This window comes from Mesoplodon densirostris, chromosome 3 (assembly GCF_025265405.1).
Source record: "Mesoplodon densirostris isolate mMesDen1 chromosome 3, mMesDen1 primary haplotype, whole genome shotgun sequence".
In the NCBI taxonomy this organism is placed as follows: Eukaryota; Metazoa; Chordata; class Mammalia; order Artiodactyla; family Ziphiidae; genus Mesoplodon; species Mesoplodon densirostris.
Window position 1 is genome coordinate 258,145 of NC_082663.1, and position 19,033 is coordinate 277,177.

The 19,033-nt window shown below is 54.2% G+C and overlaps 1 protein-coding gene across 2 annotated transcripts; it reads left to right on the forward strand.

The window, feature by feature from the left end:
* Positions 1-2,873: 2,873 nt before the first annotated feature.
* On the forward strand, positions 2,874-19,008 carry PDCD6 (programmed cell death 6). 2 transcript variants are annotated; one of them, XM_060092682.1, is made up of 6 exons: positions 2,874-3,036; positions 3,950-4,011; positions 10,584-10,628; positions 11,509-11,667; positions 15,296-15,405; positions 18,439-19,008. In XM_060092682.1, exons 1-6 carry the CDS (start codon positions 2,942-2,944, stop codon positions 18,535-18,537), a joined length of 570 nt encoding a protein of 189 aa, XP_059948665.1. In that variant the 5' UTR covers positions 2,874-2,941; the 3' UTR covers positions 18,538-19,008. The 2 variants fall into 2 exon arrangements, with proteins under 2 accessions (XP_059948665.1, XP_059948666.1); XM_060092683.1 differs by having other exon boundaries at positions 11,509-11,661.
* Positions 19,009-19,033: the final 25 nt, after the last annotated feature.

Sequence of the window (19,033 nt, forward strand, 5' to 3'; positions counted from 1 at the left end):
TGAGACCTGCACTGTCCATAGCAACAGCCATAGCAACATGGCTGTTTACATTTAAGTTCATTAAAATTACTTAAAATGTAAAATTCCGTTCCCCAGTCCCCTTGATCCATTTCAGGTGCTTAGTAGCCACATTTGGTTGGCTGATAAAGAAAAATTCCTTCATTGGAAGTTCTATGGGCCAACGCTAGTGTAGATGTTTGGTAGTTTATTATACTAAACATCCTATGTTCAGGAAATTGCCAGCTACTCAGTAAGAAGCCAGAGTGAAAAACAAAACTGGAAGGTCATTCGCTTTCATCTGAATTCTGGCAAGAGTATTGGTTGGAAAGGAAGGGGAGAGCAGGGCTCCGTCAGCCTGTGCCTGGAATTCCACGCCAGGCTGTCAGGGGGAAAGTGACTGAAAAAGGAAAAGTCTCCAGTACAAATCCCAGAGTGGTCCTGATAAGAAAAGAAACACACGTTATGAGCCAAAGTGTCTTCCGAGGGGAAGCTGGTACGGTAGATAACACAAGATTGTGTGTGTGCACATGCGCACAAGTGTACAAAGGACAGAACAAGGGCACATAACCTACTGGGTCATCCATTCATTTAACATGTTTATTGAGGGCCTACTATGTGCCAAAGACAGATGAACAAGGGGGTGGACTGAAAAGTGTTAGGAGTGCTAGCACCCTATGTTTAGAGCCAACGTTTAGAAAAATTCTAAGGATAATAAGAGGCATTTTCCAATTAGCTCAGAGAAATTAGACCAAAGGAAAGGCTGGCCCAATATTAGGGAAGTGTTGTCTTTCAGTTCATTTCTCCTCTCCTCCACCCAGAAGCACTATATAAATGGAAAGCTTAGAACAGACCTGGTTAGGAGGGAATTGAATCCCAAGATAGGCGAGGAGATAGTGGCATGCACATCAATACTTTAAATGACTGGGTCAGCAGTACCAGGGGCAGGAAACAATCTGCCTTTTTCTCATCAGAAGGTGGTCGCCAGTGTTGCTGTACGTCTTTGTAAGGTGGTGTCAGGACTCCAGGTAACACCCCTGCCCCAAAATAGATGGCAACTGTCTGTGGCCAGGACTGCAGGCTAAATAAGCCCTGCCCTAGAGCACAGCACAGGTGCCATGGCCCATGTGTGCACTCCCACTAGCCTCTCAGAGTCTCAGTTTCTTAGCCATCAGGGCTGAGGTGACTGAGGCTGCCTAGTTGCAAAAGCACCAGGCCAGTCTCTGATGAATCCTAGACTCATTTGTACATATATAGGGGTATACATTAGGGGGGGTGATTTTTTTGTTTCAATCTTCGTTTCCTAAATTAATCTCCCTTTTAAGAGTCAGCCTTGCCACCGCTGAGATGATGCAGGAAAAGTACAGACAGACCTGGGCTACAATCTCTTCTCGCCTCTTTGACCTTAGACCAGCATAGTTTTCTCATTAGTAAAATGTGGACCTTGATACCTTGCCACGAGGTGCTGGTGTGAGGATTACACATAGTAATATTTAAACACTAGGGTAGATTCAGTAAATGCTTCTTCCCTTGAATGAATCATTTCCTACCCCTGGAACTAAACAGAAAGCAGAACGGAGCACTTCTGGGCCCCACAGATGGTGTTGGCTGTGGCAATCGAGGCTGGACTCCATCAAGGGTTGGTGGAACCCGTGACACTCTCAGGAGAGGGAAGCCGAGGCCAGCTGGAGTCGCTGAGAAGTTTCTTGCTGAAGTTTCCCTGTACACTCTGTACTGGAGAACTTATAAATTGGGTTGCAAAATCATAGTTACTAATTTTGTAGCTTTCTAGAGAACAAAAAAAGAGGCAGAGATGGGAGATAGAAAAAAATGGGTTTCAGAAACTAGAGATCAAAAAGCTGTGGAAAATTGTAGAAAGGATTAGTCAACGAGTGATGTGAATGCTTCATGAGGATAAAACTAGAAAACACTTGAATTCATGAAGTCATGAAAAAAGCCACATTGTTGAGGTTTGTAGAAGAAGAATCTGTGTGAGTGTCAAGTCAGAGTATCTTAATCTCTTTAAAGAGTTTAAAGAACTCTCCAGCATATGCTCTGGTGGTTAGAAGAGAAAAGGGACTGAGGACAATACAGCTGGAGAATAACAGCGGGTCAGATACAGAGCCAAAGCGCTAAATAATGGATTCGTGTCCAAGGAAGGAAGTGTCAGGCGCTTCCTTGGTGCTCGGCCCTTCCACAAACCAAGTAGGGGAGGAGGATGAAACGAGTCAGCATGATTGGATCAGGAGCTCAAAATCCTGAGAGGCTGGAAGGCGGCGGGAGCGCCCTGAATAAAGCTGGGCTTCCCTGCGCGGGGTGCGCTGCGGCTCAGTCGGTGTCCAGACGGAAGCGGTGGCGTCAACTGGCCGAGAGGGACACGCTAGCCGCCCACCATGGAGAGCAGGGGCCATTTGGGCTTGGCCACGCACCTGCAGGCCGAGCCGGGAAGCGGCGGGCGCTGTCAGGTGGCGGAGCGGGGGCTTCGTGTGCTCCTGGGAAGCGGGGCGCAGGGATGCTGAGATGCGCGAGCGGGGGCGGGCGATAAGTCCAGAAAAACAAGAATGTCGGGCGCGTTCTTCCCCTCCATCACAGTCCTTCCATGACCTTCTTGGTGCAAGAATGGATCATGCTCGAGGGAACCGCCTCCGCCCTTCATGTCCACTCTGCGCTGCGGGAAGCGGCTCCCAACGCGCGTCCGCGACCCTAATGGTAGCCTGGCCTAGGCCACCTGCTGCGCGGTGTCCACGGGACCCAGACACGCTGGCCGGACGCAGGGCGTCGCCCGGCAACAGAGCCGCGACTGGATTGGCTGCACTCGTTCCCGTGACCGCCCCGGAAGTGGCGTGAGCTTCGGGCCCCGCCCCGGTCGAGGCGTAGGCGGAAGTGGAGCCGCCCGGAGCCATCCGTGTCCCAGGAGCCCGTCAGCCCAGTCGCGCCTCGGCCCATGGCCGCCTACCCGTACCGCCCGGGCCCCGGGGCTGGCCCTTCCGCGGGCGCCGCGCTACCGGACCAGAGCTTCCTGTGGAACGTCTTCCAGAGGTGCGGCCGGCCGCGCAGGCGCTTGCGGGCCTCCACTGCGTTCTTCTTGGTCTCAGCCCCGGGCCTTCTCCCGCCCCGTGACTCCGGCCTCCAGTCCGGCCTCCTTCCTGGTGCCCCCAGGCCCCTGTCCCTTGCTCCGTCCCCCCACCCTCCATCCTTGGCGTCCTGTCCGGCCCCCTTCCTAGTCCCCCTCGGCCTCTCCCACGCCGGCCCCTGCTCCGTCCCCCCCACACCCTTGGCCTTCTCTCCGCCCCCCGCCTTGTCTCCCGCCGTCCCCAGGCCCCTCCCAAGGTGCAGAGCCTCCAGCCGGGGGTCGCAGCCCGCTCGCCCTGGGGCTTGGCTTCCATCCCTCTCCCCTCACAGCCGGTGCCCGAAGTTGCTCCGGGGCGGAGGGTCTCCCAGGGATGCTTGTTTAGGGGAGCAGAAACGCAGACTCTTCCCCGGCTGCTGAAATGCCAGCAACCAGGAAAGAAGCCGGGCCGCGGCTGTTGGGCAGGTGACCATCACCGCAGTGCCTTCCGTCCCTGGTCGGCCTTCCAGCGAACGAATGACCCAAAGTGGAGTGACTCATGATCAGGGAACGACTTAGTTATCTGAGAGAATCTTTTCTTGCTTGTGAAAAGGAGAAAACCTGGTGCAGGTGGAATTCATCCAGGCCGAGGGAGGGAGACCTGAGAAAGTGGAGAAGCAGCTTGGGTTTCGGCAGGGAGCGTGCCTGGACAGCGAAGGAGGCAGGCTTCCTTGTTCCCCAGCGGGTCATGGGACTGAGAGGACGAGCAGCCAAAGGGAAGGGCCCAGGGAAGGAAGAGCCAGAGTTAATTTAGGGTTGACTGCAGAGTCAAACCTTTGCTTTTGCCCTCTTTTGCTTTTCCTGCACTTTGAATCACTAACTTAACTGATCTTAATTTTGTAGGGTTGACAAAGACAGGAGCGGTGTGATATCTGACAACGAGCTCCAACAGGCGCTGTCCAACGGTGAGTGGCACCTTGCCATCTGGACTTGTCAACTGCAAGTCTGACCACCCGTAGTAAATAACTCTCTTCTTAAATTATTTTCCAAATCATTAAGCTTTAGTTATCATCTCTGGCCCGTGGTGGAGGAGCTTCTGGCTTGTTTTGTCGGGTGGTTTCCTGGTTGTTGTGTCGGTGCCGCTCTGAGTCCTTGCCGAGCTGGTGGGGCAGCTTCATGGAGGACACGGGGAAAGCCTGAGAAATGGAGCCCGGGGTGTCGGCTTCAGGAGCGCAGGGAGCCTGGCTTTGTACGGCAGACATCCTTCAGGTTTGTCGAGGGCTGTTGAATTTCGCAGGTGACTGCGTCTTGTGACTCCTCTGGAGAGGGGCATCAAGGCCCCAGAGACACCGATAGGGAAGCGACTGAGGATACTGGAGGCTCTGACAGCTGGATCGCGGGGAGGTGGGCTTCTCAGTGGGGGATGCTAGTCATTCAGACATGGGTGAGAGGGGGTTACAGCTCTTGGTGCTGGTGCTGGGAGCTCACCGTGGAGTCGCCTTGTTGCTGGCTTCAGCATGACTGATCCGTGGAGGTACTACTGGAGACCTTCATTCCATAAATACCTGGCTGTGCGGCCCTTTTTTCAACCCCTCACTTGCCATTGTCTTTTCTGATTCTTACATTTGTGGTGCCGTCCAGAGGTGTGCCATTTAACCCCGAAGGGGGTTGACTTTAAGAGGTAACGAAGGGCTTCCCTGGTGGCGCAGTGGTTGAGAGTCCGCCTGCCGATGCAGGGGACACTGGTTCGTGCCCCGATACGGGAGGATCCCACATGCGGCGGAGTGGCTGGGCCCGTGAGCCTGCGCGTCCGGAGCCTGTACTCCGCAACGGGAGAGGCCACAACAGTGAGAGGCCCGCGTACTGCAAAAAAAAAAAAAAAGAGCTAACGAAGATGTTGAAAGGCTCACCTTGCCTAGTGGGGGCAGCTGGCGGTGTAGCAGGCGGACGTGGCCTCACAGCCCTGCGCGTGGCGCACACCACGATGTTCCCTTTTTTACTGCTGGTGGATTGGTGTTTACAGGTTAACACAGGTAATATTTTCCCTAGAGGGAGTCAGTACTGCTTCCAGTTCAGCTGGTTGTTAAAGCAGATGGTTCTTTGCCCTGTCAGAACATAATCTTGAATCAGGAGCCTGCTGGAGAGAGAATTTTGACAGAATTGCCCACAGGCTGTTCAGCCCACCATTCCGAAGATGCTTTGAAATCGATACCTGGTTTAAGCTCACTGAAAAGTGTGTATCAGGACCGTCTCACAGCGGCCCTGTAGAGTCACTTCTCTTGATTTGCCCTGAGGGATTCCCTCAGCTTCTGTTGGGGCAACGTAAGGACTTGCCCCATGAAGCGGGTGGTAGCCTAGCCCTGAGCGGGACGGGCGTGGCAGCCCCCACTCCCGCCACATGGCCGCCTCACTCCTCCCCAGGGCTGTGGTGCTTCTTGTGTGGAGCAACTGTGATGGCTGTTCTGTCTTGTTTTGTTTGTCTTAACCTGAATCTTGTAACCAGTCACATTTTCTCTTCAAATTAGCTGCTAAAAATTTTAAATTAAATTTCTGGCTCTCCAGTCCCATGAGCTTAGAATTTTAAAGAGGTGAATTTTACTGGTAGTCTGAGACCCCTAACTTTCGTATGCTTTTCTCCTCCCATCCAACATGACCAGAGTTTGCTTTCTTTTGCTGTGCCGTGAATATCTTGTACATTCCCTTAGGCCCTTTCTGCAGGAAGGCAGGTTATGAATGGGTACAGATCTCTCGTCCTTCCACAGCCTCAGAGTGCGTGGTGAGCTCTCTCAGGCTGAGAGCAGGACCAGAATCCGGGTGTGTGCCTGCACAGCTAGGCGCTCACCCCACCCTGTGCGGCCCCACCTGTGTCTTCCCATGGGCGCCCCCGGAGGCGTAGGTGCCCCGTGGCGCCCACCGCTTGCCGGGCGCTGCTCCTCCCACCCAGGATACCTGCCTTTCCTCGAGGCACCGCGGCACCTTCCTTTCTTGGATGCTGCACTCTGCCTTCTCCTGGCTCCTCTGGAGTCGTTTGGCAGCAGTCTCTGGCTACCGGGCACCAGCTTTTGGAGGAAGCTGGTCGAGCTGGCCTCTTGTTTGCAGTTGTACTGTATCACCTCTGTCACCAAGGATGGGCACAAGTCAGTTCTCTTCACTGTCCTCGAATTCCCATAGCTGATATGATTGGAGTTATTTTGACTTTTGATCTCTCCCCCAGGATTGGGCTTCTTTTTTCATATTAGGACTAGAATATTAAGCTATTTTAGGAAATCAGTTTAATTAGCTTATTACTGGTGGGAAAACTAGAGGTTCAAAGTAGCACGGTTTGTCTCTGTGGTGAGATCTGTGCCTCTGATGCACTCTGTTAAAATCCAGCTGAAACCGCCCTGAAGGAGTACTCGTGGGCCCTGTACACCGAGTCCTTTATGCAACTTGTTTCCCCGGGAGCGCGTCTGAGAATGACTGCTCAGTTAAGAGGTGTGAATAGAGACAGGACTGTCTTGCCTTCTGTTTGAAATAACATGTCGCAAACTGTCTTCAGTTAGGTACTTTTTTTTTTTAATATTTACTTTCGCATTGTTCCTTGGAATTAGAGGAAATTAATTTTGCTCAAGCCTCTTTTTTTGTGCTTCTGTAGGTTTACGTTGACATAACATATTGATGTGTTTTGAGGAGGCATTTTTCAGCTGGACTGTAAATAATAGTAAGTCGTATATTCTTTTAGAGGTATTTTTAGCACAACAGATTTCAGCTCTTCTGGAGATCCCGTATTGACTAGTAGTGAGAGAGACCAGACCACGTCGGCCGACAGTTCCCTGGCGACCGACCATCAGGTCACCTCACGGCCACTCTGTCAGAGGCCCGGCTTACGAGGTGGCGGAGGGTCTGGGGTTTACCTTCTTCACCCGGCGCCTGCTGTGCTCAGAGCCTGCACGTCCCCAGGGAGGGCCTGCCTGTGTGGCTGCCGGCCGCCTCCTGGAACTTGCTGCCCCTTTGCCTGGGCGGCTCACGCCCACACTGCGGCTGCGGCAGGCACGTGCTCCCCCGGTGCCTGGAGCTTCCCTGGTTGACAGCACATGCGAGTGTGGTCTCAGCTTCCGGTGGAGGATTAGGGGCGCCCTGTGCAACTCCCCGGGAAGCGGGTGCCTGGTCCCCCCAGATTTTTCCCCATGCCTTTTCCCTCTGCTGATTTTACTCTGTGTCTCTTGCTGTAATAAACTGACTGAGTTTTGTGAGTCTTAGCGAGTCATCAAGCCTGGGGGTGGTCTTGGAGGCCCCCAACACAGCCTGTTGTATCTGCTCCTCCCAGAAACTTGTGCAGCAGAGTTTCAGGTGGAAGCAGAGGAAGACAGGGTTGGCTTTATTCCAAGGCCTCGGCCTTGGGCAGATCACACTCTGGGACAACTGGAGGCTTAGCCCTTCCCCCTCGGGCCCAGCCCATGTCCACCAGGTCCCACATTGCCTGGTACAGAACCGGAGACATCACTCATCTATCAGAACTGAGTGTACAGAGTTTCACTGTGAGACACTTAGGTTGTTTCTGATTTTCTTCAGTGTAAATACTGTAGTGATTTCATAGAACAAGTTTCTAGAAGTGGCATTTATCAGATCAAAGGCTGTAGGTGTTGTTATGGCTATTGCTGGTGTTCAGATTGCCTTTAGAAAGACCGTATTTCCAGTCGTGGCTCTTTGAGGCCGTAGTTGAAGGCGACTGGTGGGATACAGAGTTCGTGACCCTGAAGAGGCACCAGTGTCCTGGCCGATTCCGTGCGAGCCCGTAGAACCGCTCTCACCCCTTCCTACTTGGCTTCGCCTGCAGGAAGAAATGCCCAGAAGGGCTGGGAGTCCCAGATCTGATGCAGTAAAGTGGAAGGAGATCGCCAGTGGTGCTGTAAAAAAAAAGTCTGTTTTTTTCCCCGAAGATTCCAGGTAAGCAGGTATCTCAGTGCATTTGCTGGGTGCCGTGATGACTCAGCCCGTTATTTCTCACTGAAGTCCAAGTTTGTGGTAACAGGATGCAATTTCAAGAAAGAAAACTCTCTGGAGAGCAAAAAGACAGAATATACTATCACAGAGCAGAGCTGGGTTTGTTTCTCATTTGAGAAGGGATCAGATATAAATTCTTTAAATCATCTGTGTGCTTGAGAGTTACAGGGGAAAATGCTAAGTGTCCTGGTGTTGACCCACCCCCTCAATGGAGCTGCGACCCACTCCTACCCACATTATGGGTGAAAAAAGTTATGTGTACTCAGTTTACATGGAAAGTACTGTGTATGTTTCTGTTTTCTTTGGTCTTTTCAGATGAAATTGAGGCAAGACTTACAGGAACAGGGACCATATATTGTATTTCTGAGTAAAAGCCTGACAGGAAATCTTTTGCAAACTGGTGGTCGTGACGTTCCTAGACGTGTTGGTTACTGGGAATGTTTGAAATTGGGGCTGGCTCAGAAAATCCGGGTGAGGGTCACTGGCGCTCAGTGTATCCTGTGTTTCCAGTAGGCTCTGTTAGACATGCTTCTCCACATTGCAGTGCATTTTCTTACAGAAAACTGCAGATTTTCAGGCTGACGCTCCAGTGGGTTTAACACTTGGTATAACTGGAATACTAAATGTTGCCCTCGCTAGGGGCTGTGAAGCTTTGATGTTTAGTCTGAGAACCAGGCCACAGGGCTCGGCATGAGCTAAACAGTCAATTAACTGTTGGCTGTTGTGATTACCCCTCCTCGGGTTCCGTGGAGAGTCAGGCCCCGTTTGGGTAACAAGGATGGGCCGGGGGAGGCACCAGGAGCCTGTCTCCGCCTCCCAAGCTGGACAGCCTGCGGGTCTCCTCTCCACCCCTGACTCAGCCCAGGGCGACCTGCCGCTCTGCTGAGCCTCACGGCCCTCCAGCTCTGCTGCCAGTTCCTCTGGTCCACACCTCCCTCCGCCTGGCCCGCACCACGCAAAGTGCCTGTGTTTGCATCACCATTTGACTGTTCTACTTGTGTCACTTCTGTTGAAAACGCGTTCGGCCGAGTCAGTTGCCAGCGTGGCCAGACTCAGCCCCGCTCACAGCCGGGATGGGCAGTGGGCGCAGGCCGTTCAGTGGGGCGATTGTTGAGGACTCTCAGGTCACAACCTGCGTCAGAGGTGGAGGGAAGGTGGGGAGGAGTCCAGCGGCTGCGTTTGGTTTCTCGGGCTCCTGGTCCTGGTGGGTTATCTCCTGTGGAAACACCAGCCAGGGCGTGAGCAGCTAGAAAGTCAGGAATGGTGAAGAAGCAACACCCTTCTGTGCATCGAGTCCTCCTCTCTCTCTTGGCTTCTCTGTAGCACAGTTTCTTTGTACACTGGTTTTCAACGATGCTGACCTTTTCTGACACCTTTATATACATCCTCCTGCCTGCCCTCCCCCAAACCCCTGTAAAGTCTGCAGAGATGCGCACCCAGTGCCCAGGGGTCCCCGCTGCGGGCCAGGCTCAGGGCGCCGGGGGAGCAGATGCAGTGACCGAGGGGCCTGGGTGCGGGGCGCTCAGGAGGGATCCTCTGAGAAAGCCGCGTATAAGCAGAGGCGTAAGGAGAGGCAGGAGCTGAGGTGAAGGTGTGCGTGTGTTTGGGGGGCCGTGCTGGGCGTCGGGAGAAGCGCGTGTGGGCCAGGTCGGGGACGTGCTCGGAGCCCAGTGGTCGCGGCCAGGCAGGAAGGGTGCTGCCCTCGTGTGTGGCCAGGGGATGGGACTCTGCCACCCAGAGCTGAAACCGTCCGTAGAGAGGGAAAAATGGGGGGATGGGGAGAGACGCTGCTCTCCCGCCCCATAAAAATGTTTTTACGTTGTTTCTGGTGAGTATAAAAATTGGTAAAGGTGCAAACCACCCTGAAGACAGATCCTTGGGCGTAAAGGTACCTGGTGAGCATTCTGTCATCACAGTGGATACATGGTTCTCAATCGCCAAATCCATCAGTGCCAACAGGCTCCTCTATAATAGGTATTCGGTAACATCCCCATTACTGCTCTGAAGTGAACTGTGGAACAGTGTGTCCTGCCTTTTCACAATTTCAGAGAAAATAGTATGCTGCCCAGACTGTCACTTTAGGAGAAAAATGTAAAGCGTGGTCTCATGGTGTGCTTTCCAGCAGGGTCGCTGCACGACGTGTGCGGCTGCCCCGGTCCTGGGAGCGGGGGTGCCCTGGGGGTGGGATTTTCTGAAGTAGCTGGTGATGTTCTTAGCACAGCTGAGTGCCATCTTCTCAGCTTACCTGGTGCTGTGGCCCCGGGAAGTTCAGTGAGTGTTAAAATAGCATCTCTTGGTTATAAAGTGAACAAGGGTGAGCTTCCAGGTGCAGGTCTTCCTGAGCAGCTTTGAATGTCTGGCTGGACCTGAGCGATTCCCCGGGCAGTGTGGATGGGACCTGACTGACCCATCGTCCGGGGGGCGGCGTCCCCTGCGGAGAACCGTGGCTCTAGGGTCTTGATGTTGAAAGCTAATTACTTATTCTCTCTGGCTTCTGGGGTTACAACTGGGGACCCAGAGTTTCTTCTTTCTTAATTTCTGCTATTTGTTTCAGGCACCTGGACTCCGTTTAATCCAGTGACTGTCCGGTCAATCATATGTAAGTAGGGGCGACGCGTCCTGCCTGTGCTTCTGAGCGGATTTCTCTTCCGCAGCTGCCACCCGCCCTGGCCCCTCCCGGAGTCTTTACTTGGACTTGACTGGCCAACCCGTCCTTTCTTTCTCAGTCTAATGGTCTCACGCTTACGTTTCACACGCAGTCACGTCTTGCATGCCTGTTGACTAGAGGAGGTGTGCGAGTTCTCATGTGAAATGTCTCTGCAGTGGAATGTGCTTGTGGCCAAACCAGGAACACTCAGATGACCTGAAAAGAGACCAAACGGTGTATTACTTTCTCTGTAGCAGTGTTTCAGGCTCAGTTTTTATCCATTGTGCCTGCAGTTGTATGTAAATGTAGTTATAAGTTCTTTCTTATTTGGACCTGGAATTAGGCTGATTTTTTTTCTCTGAAAGGCAGGCCTTACTAAAAAAGGAATCTAAAGCCAATAGTCTTGTTCTCATCAGAGTAGAGGCCTCCCTCGCCCGAGGACTCTTCTGAGCCCCCACTCGGGACTTGGGTCCGCTGGGGGACAGGGGGCAGCTCCAGGAATGGGACCCGGAGCTGGGAGGGTTGGGGTGGGCCCCTCGACGGCTCTGCACTGCGGCTCCGGTTCCCTCCTGAGCGCGGATGCGCCCTGCCGCCGTCATGCTTTTGAGGAACCTCCTTCAGTGTAAAGCGTTTTTATTGTGGCTCCACCAGGGTGTTTGGCTCGCACGCCTCATGCCCACCTAGCTCGATTTAGGGCTGTGGCAGGGTCACCGCCAGCGCCTGGGGACCTGCTGGCCGAACACCAGGCTGGGTCCCGGAGGAGCCAGGCCCGCCGGGGGTGTGGGCGTGCCTCTGCTCTAGGTTCTTGCTGATTCATGCCCTTCCGTCTCAGCCATGTTTGACAGAGAGAACAAGGCCGGCGTGAACTTCAGCGAGTTCACTGGCGTCTGGAAGTACATCACGGACTGGCAGAACGTCTTCCGCACCTACGACAGGGACAACTCGGGCATGATCGACAAGAACGAGCTCAAGCAAGCCCTCTCAGGTTTTGGTAAAACACTTGTCTTAACTGCGTAGCTGTTTCATTTTGGAGCCAGGGCCATAAAGTTTATCTTGTTACCTTGTTTAACTTAATGATTTTTAAAGCAGTCTGTGTGAAATTTTTGTTTACATCACACGGTTTTATATTTTCATGTTGCTTATATCGTGAAGGCTTATATTTGACTTGGAGGCTTCTATATGGTTTTTCATCCAAAATGAGATAAGGGCTATGCAGTAGTTTGTCTTTTGTGAAGTGGAGTGATGTCACAGGCACATTGAGAATGTGGCTTTTGAAACAATTTAAAGTGAACAAGTCAAAATAAAACAGTGTAGGGCTATTTATATTTCCTGACGTGAAAATACACAGAAAGAAGGTAAAATGCCCACAGGGGATGAGCCCGTGAGTTGCGCGGAGCGTAGGCCTGAGTGTGGAAGCTCCCATTCTCAAGTGCATGTCAGCACGTGTGCCACACGTGTGCCAGCCTGAGTGTGTGCCGTGCTGTGAGCAGTGTTCACGTGGTGCCTTCCAGAGCGCGCCAGCGGGCCTTCTGGTCCAGCGCCCATGTGGGCCTGAGGGGAACTTGGGATTTGTTATTTATGGAGGGAAGACTGTAGTCGTTACACCAAGGTTCTGGTTTGTTTGACATTCGCTGGGCCCTCTGTTCGCAGGGCCCTTCTCTCAGGTTACAATGCACTTTATTCCGACTAGTTCAGGGTTTAATAGTATAAAGTACATTCTGGTTCTTGTGGTTATTAATGTGTTTCTCCCCTCCCCCTCTCTTTCTCTGGGCGTGTCCTTTATGGCTTTCCTCTCCGGTGTCTCCTTCTTGCTTTAGAGGCTCTGGGACCCCACAGGAAGTTTGTGTTGTGAGCCTGCCACGCGTGGGTCAGGCTTTGGGCAGGACATTGACCTCAGGTTCTCTGAATTGAAACTTGGAATGCAGCTGACCTTGCTGTGCCTTAGGTGGGGGGCTGGGAGGGAGGTGGCCCCCGCAGAGCAGTCCGGGCAGGAGGGAGCTGGAGGCCTGGCCGGCTGGAACCCGGACCCTGTGAGTTAACTTCCACACACCTCAGGTGTCACACCTCAGGTGTCTTTGACACACCTCAAGTGTCACCGAGCACAGCGTTTCTAACGTTGTCAGGCCCCGGAGCCCTCTTTTGACTTAGTGCCAGCGACCATCACGTCCTGGGAGCTCACGTTGGAGACGCTGAGGTCCACAAGCCCCGGTCAGACCTGGGACGTTTGTGGCTGTGGTAGGTCAGCGGTGGTCCCTCAAGGTCACGAGCCCACAGGCCCCGTCGAGCTGGGCACAGCCGAGATCCTTCCTGACTTCCAGCTTTTCCTGGAAAAAGTAAATATCCGGTTGCAGCATTTTTTCAGTTATTCCCAAAAGTTTCTGCCTATGATTGGTCCGCCATTTCCTAGGGCCTTCTCTGGAGCCTCCTCTTCCACACACAAGGAGCATTGCCATCCTTTCACAGGTTACATGTTAGTAACGGTCAGGAAATGTGCCCCATGAGTGAAATTTCCTGTTTTGATTTCACTCCTAAGAACAAGCATCTGTCAGCCAAGCTGGGGGCTGTGTTGTAGCTCAGCAGATGCGTGAGGGAGTCGGGGGTGCAGGGGGAGGTCAAGCCCTAAGGTGTCCTCTGACCTGTGTTAGTGCCACACAGGGTCTCAGGCCTGCCCTGGCGGGGCTGTGTGACTGACCGGCGCACCCGCTGGATTTGATGGTTCACCCGTTCATTTCTTAGGCTCTTATTCCTAGTATGTGCTACATGCCAGGTGCAGAGACCTGGAAATAAGAAGGTGCAAAAGGCTTGGGCCTCATACTCTGCTAGTGGGGGGGCTCTGACAGCCCCATTCCCAGCAAACGACCCCGTCCCACACGCAGCCCCTGGCAGCTCAAGGCCAGTGTGGTTTTTATAAGGAATTTCACGAGAGTGTAGTGAACCTTCACTTCCTCCTTGCTCGCTTTCAACCACTTTCCATCTTCCTGCTGCATTTGCTCCGCCCCCCTTTTCACACTGAGGAGTCCAAGCCGGCACCCTGTCACTTCATCCCTGGAGCCCGAGCCTTTGGCTCCCCTGACCGCGTTAGCAGAGTGTTTACAGCCGGGTCGGCTGAGTTAGGCCCCAGCGGGTCTGCAGCAGCCTCCGCCCCTTTCTTGGTGCCACTGGCCCCGTGTAGACACGGGTGGTGCCCTGATCCGGATCTGTCCTTTGCCATGGTTACTGACTGGCGTCCGGCTTTTCTCCCGGGGCTGAGAGCAGGCGCTGGATGCCCAGTGGAGGTTACTGGTTCCCAGGAAAGAAGGGCTTGTTCCCTCCACCGGGCATCTGTGCCCTGGCAGTGCAGCAGCGGGGCCGGGGGACACGCAGTGAGGGGCTACCTCGCTGACCCTAAAATGGTCTGCTGAGGGGGGTTCACGTCTTGGCCCCAGAGGCCCAGGGGTCCCGGCGGCCGGCAGAGCCCTGGCTGCTTCCGGAGCTCTGCTCTCCCTGCTGCTTTGTCTTTGTCACCGTCTCTTGTGTCCTTTCCCATCCTGGGCAGGAAACCATTGCACAGCGATGGCTTTGGGCGGGCACTGCCCTGTCACCGTGTCCCAAGCTCGCCCTCACCAGCCGGGCCTCTGTCTCTCTGGGCCACAGGCACCGGTACCGGGCATGAGGGGGCGCCCATCTAGCACCCGCCTGTCGCTCTTTTCTAAGTCGGGGTCCTGTCTTCTACTCAGCTGCAGGGCAGGGGGCCCTGGATTTAAGTCACAGGATGCATGGAGCGTGCTGACCACTCTGGAAAGTACTGTCACGTGTTTGCATGTGTGACTCTTTTTCAGTAGAGTGATGAAGTGCTTGTACAGGCAATTAACTGTGGCGTTCACTCAGACAGTAGGTGTACATATCCTTGCAAAGATTCCAGCGAGACTGAAAACCAGTAAAAATATGTTGGCACCTGGATCTTGTCTCCTGAATAAGTAAGGAAACCATGGTCACACAGGTGGTGAGGTTAGGAGGGACGGAAGGGGAAGGGCTTAGAGCCGCCCCGGGGCGTCCCTGCTGGAGGCCTTCCAGGACGCCCCGCAAGCTGAAGGTGGGGTCACCTGGGTGGCGCTTGGAGGGCTTCAGTCTGTGAGAGGCCGCCTTACTCCTCACGGCCTCCCGTCCTGACCTCGTGTCCTGACGTCAGGGAGCTGATTGAGGCGGGTCAGTCGACCTCCGCCCGAGGTCTTAGCTTGCGAAGCCTCCTCCAGCAATGAGTAACCCAGGGCAGCCCAGTTATTCACAGCTCCACCATTAAGTTAATACCATAGTAAAATTCAACAATAAGGGGCTGTTAAGGAGGCTAACTCCACAGCGGTCCAGAAGACCCCTCGGGGCGAGGGGCGCGGCACTAGGGTTGGTGTGAACTGGTGACTGGGTTACTTGGGCCCTCCAGGAAGGGGCTGTTGGTCTCGTCCCTCCTCGGGGTGGGGCTGGCACTGCACGGTGGCCGCCAAGCTCTCAGTGTGTTGCAGTGCGCTTGCAGCCGGGGATCCCTGGGGCCCACGTCCCCTGGGGCCCATGCCGTGATCTCTCGGGAGGGAGAGGCTGGGGTCTGGGGGGGGAGCGTGGGTGCTGACTCCCCTCTCCTCCGCCAGGCTACCGGCTCTCTGACCAGTTTCACGACACCCTCATTCGGAAGTTCGACAGACAAGGACGGGGGCAGATCGCCTTTGATGACTTCATCCAGGGCTGCATCGTCTTGCAGGTACCGGCTGCGCGGGGCCCGCAGGCGCCGACTGCGGGAAGGGATGGGCCGACGAAGCCGGCGAGCAGGAGTCAGACACGGGAGCTGGTTCCGGAACTTAGAGAAGTTAGCGTGCTGTTGGGAGGAGTAGCTGGTGGTTCTGTTAGACGGAGGTGCAGACAGCAGGGCCCCTCCTGCCCTGGAAGCGCCGGGAGCTGTCCTTTTGGCGGGGATCCGGTGGGCTCTTCCCGCGCATACCCTGGTGTCTTGGTGTCTCTTGTTGTGAGAGTTGGGTCAGCTCTGCTGTGTGCACCGCTGGCTCCTAAGCCAGGAGCTGTGCCCTGAGCACAGGGGCCCGTTTGGGTGTTGGAAGCAGTGTCCGGCCGGGCTGGCGAGCACAGTGGCCGCCGCCTCGCGGTTCCCTGCAGCGCTTTTGCGGTTCCTCGTGCCACCTCACTGCCTTACCCAGGAGAGAACTAAGAGCCGGCCTGGCCGGCGCCCAGAGGAGCCCTCCTAGGACGGAGGGCGGGAGCACTCGAGCCCACCCTGGCTGTTCCCACACAGGCCCTGCTCCTGTTTCTAGGTAGGGAGCCAAGTTCCATAGATTTAAGCTTTAGAAATGCAGTGAATTGGTATAAACCCTCATGTCTTTCAAAACTTTTTTTTTTTTTTAATAAATTTATTTATTTATTTTTGGCTGTGTTGGGTCTTCGTTTCTCTGCGAGGGCTTTCTCTAGTTGTGGCAAGCGGGGGCCACTCTTCATCGCGGTGCGCGGGCCTTTCACTGTCGCGGCCTCTCTTGTTGCGGAGCACGGGCTCCAGACGCACAGGCTCAGTAGTTGTGGCTCACGGGCCTAGTTGCTCCGCGGCATGTGGGATCTTCCCAGACCAGGGCTCGAACCCGTGTCCCCTGCATGGGCAGGCAGATTCTCAACCACTGCGCCACCAGGGAAGCCCCCAAAACTTTTTTTTTTGACGAATCTCAAAAAAAAAAAAATAGCAGAGACAACAGTGTGATGAACCCATGTGCCCATTATTTAGATTCAGCAGTTGTCAAGTCATGGCCAAGTCCACCTAAGACTGTGTGACACCCTCCCTCTTAATTCTGTCACAGTTCCATTGATGGGAAGCGAGTGTGTTTTCCGTAAGTATTTCAGTAGAACCCATCCCTGAAAGATACCCTTGCAGTTCGCATTCAAATCGAGGTTACATCTTGTTGGTTTTAGAATCCACAGAGGGGTGTGCTAGGCATGAGGTTATCAGTATAATTGGGAATTTGGGAAAGCATTCTCAGGTTTTTTCCCCGTTAAAGTGAAAGTTCAGTAAGTGAGGTTGCTCTGCCTGGTCTGCTCTCCTGATTTCTTTCCCGGGGAATCTGGGCCCATCAGTCCCTGCCCCTCAGTGACTTGGAGAGCCAGGCCTGTTGGCATTGAAGCCTCACGTCTCTGAGGAGCGGGGAGCCTCGCCGTCGCTCCCTCCCGGGGTCTGGTGGGGCAGGAGCACATGTTTGCAGTGTTGTCGGTACACGTTGGGAACAGGTGTAGCGTGAAAGTCTCTCACTGGGATCTGCGTCTGGGTTGCTGTGGGCTTAGGATTTTCCTCTGAGGTTACGTCCCGTAAGTGCCCACCTGCTCCTCTCATCTCTGCGTAAGCAAGGGTCATCGCATGTCAGCTTTCAGCCCCCAGAGCAGCAGGATCTGAGTCCCCCGAGAAGCTCACGCGGCGCCTCTGCTCGCCTGTGAGCTGAGCACAGGCCAGCCAGCAGGCTGCCCGCAGCTGGCCATGGCCTCTGGGCCATGCTGGAAGCCTGCTGCTGGCCCTGCTCGCTCCCAGCCTTGGAGAAGGAGCCTGAACGGTGGACAGAGGTGGGGAATCGAAAAGGAAGGGAAGGCTAAGCTGCAGGCCACATGTGAAGAATCCTCAAAAGCATTTTCTTTCATCTGCCTCTTTCCAAAAAGAAAAAGGCTTTTTGAAAATCGCAACATGGAAACTTGTAGAAATTTTGGGAAAAGACAGTTAAGTGTAAAGAAAGGGAAATCACCCATCGGACTCCTGGCGGGAGGTCACTGCCGCTGGTGGCTTCTGTGGTTTGTGTCAGGCCAGCGTTTCACACACAGGAAGCTCCTGGCTGACGCCTGTGTGGACTGTGACCTGTGTCAGCCCGTATGCTGTTGGCCATCAGCCTGCCCAGCACAGGAGACGGGTGGAACTGGGGAGACTGAGGCACAGGGGACACGGCTCACGGGCCAGGCTGCAGCCTTGCTCTCGGCCCCTGGGCAGGTGGACAGGCGACCACCAAGGTCACGATGAGCCTGGGGCACTGTCTTCTGTCAGGAGGATTCTTCAGAGCCTGCCATGGGTGCCCAGCATCTGCCATTTGGGGTGGCACTTACCTAACCGTCCCTGCTCTCGGGCGGCCAGGCTTGTGAACAGACAGAGGTGGCGCCCTGGGGGTGTGGTCAGAGAGGAGGAGGGCGGGCAGCAGAGAGGGGGGGGGTGCCTGTAGCAGGGCTGGGGGCGTCGGGCAGGAGGTGGGCGAGCCCTGAGTGGGGAGGGCGGCTGGGCATCAGCCAGGGTCCTGGGCTGGCACGAGCTCATCCTGCCCTTCTGGCCCTGCGCTGGGCTTCGCCTGTTGGGCGGCAGGCTCTACAGGAGGAGCCCAGTGGGCGCTGGCTTCCCTTTGTCCTGAGCAGAGGTGAGCCTGCAGGGAGGCCCCCCAGGAGGACGGCCTTAGAGTGGGAAGGGAGGACCCAGGCTCACCACCGGGGACTTGGGAAGCCAGCTTCTGGGGCCAGAGGGCTCCGCCAGGACCCAGGGCCGCGGTGTGTAGTGGAGCTGGGCTGGCGGCGCACCCGCCTACCCGCAGCTGTCCTGCATCTCCAGCGTGGACCGGCCTGGCTTTTGAGGGTGGTCGAGGGCACCTCGCCTGTGCCCCTCTGTGGGCAGAGACGTGAATGCTTCTGAAATTGGGTTCCTGAATGCCCTTTTACCAGTACAGTTGGTTCCTTCTGTTTGATAAGTATTAGATCTAAACACCTGTTGTTTTTTCCTCAGAGGTTGACAGATATATTCAGACGCTACGATACGGATCAGGACGGCTGGATTCAGGTGTCATATGAGCAGTATCTTTCCATGGTCTTCAGCATCGTATGACACTGGTCTCCTGCAGATACCAGCGGGACTTACGGAAAAAAAGACTGAAAACGCCAAATCTCTTACCTGTAACGAAATGGTACACAGATGAGTTAGATACTGTTCTTCCTTTAGATTTTGTATGATTACTACTTGGGGACCCAACTGTACATATGTGGATAAGCTGGTTAATGTTTTGCGATTGTAACAGTAGTTATATCATTACTTAGATACACACATTTGATTTGAGGCTGTTTAATTGTGCCATGACGTAAGATATAATAATGTTACAGGTACTCTGCTTGCAAAAAACTCATCATGTGCTTTTCTACATAGCTCCAGTTCTAGAGTAGAAATACTTTATTAGCCAATAGGAATTTTAAATAATACGGAACTTGCACAGAAGGCTGCTCACGTGCCTTACTTTTTAAAGGGGTTTATTGTATTCATTTGAATATGCAGCATAAACAATAAAGCACATGTGCCCTTGTCCCCATCCGTCTCAGCTCTGCTCACC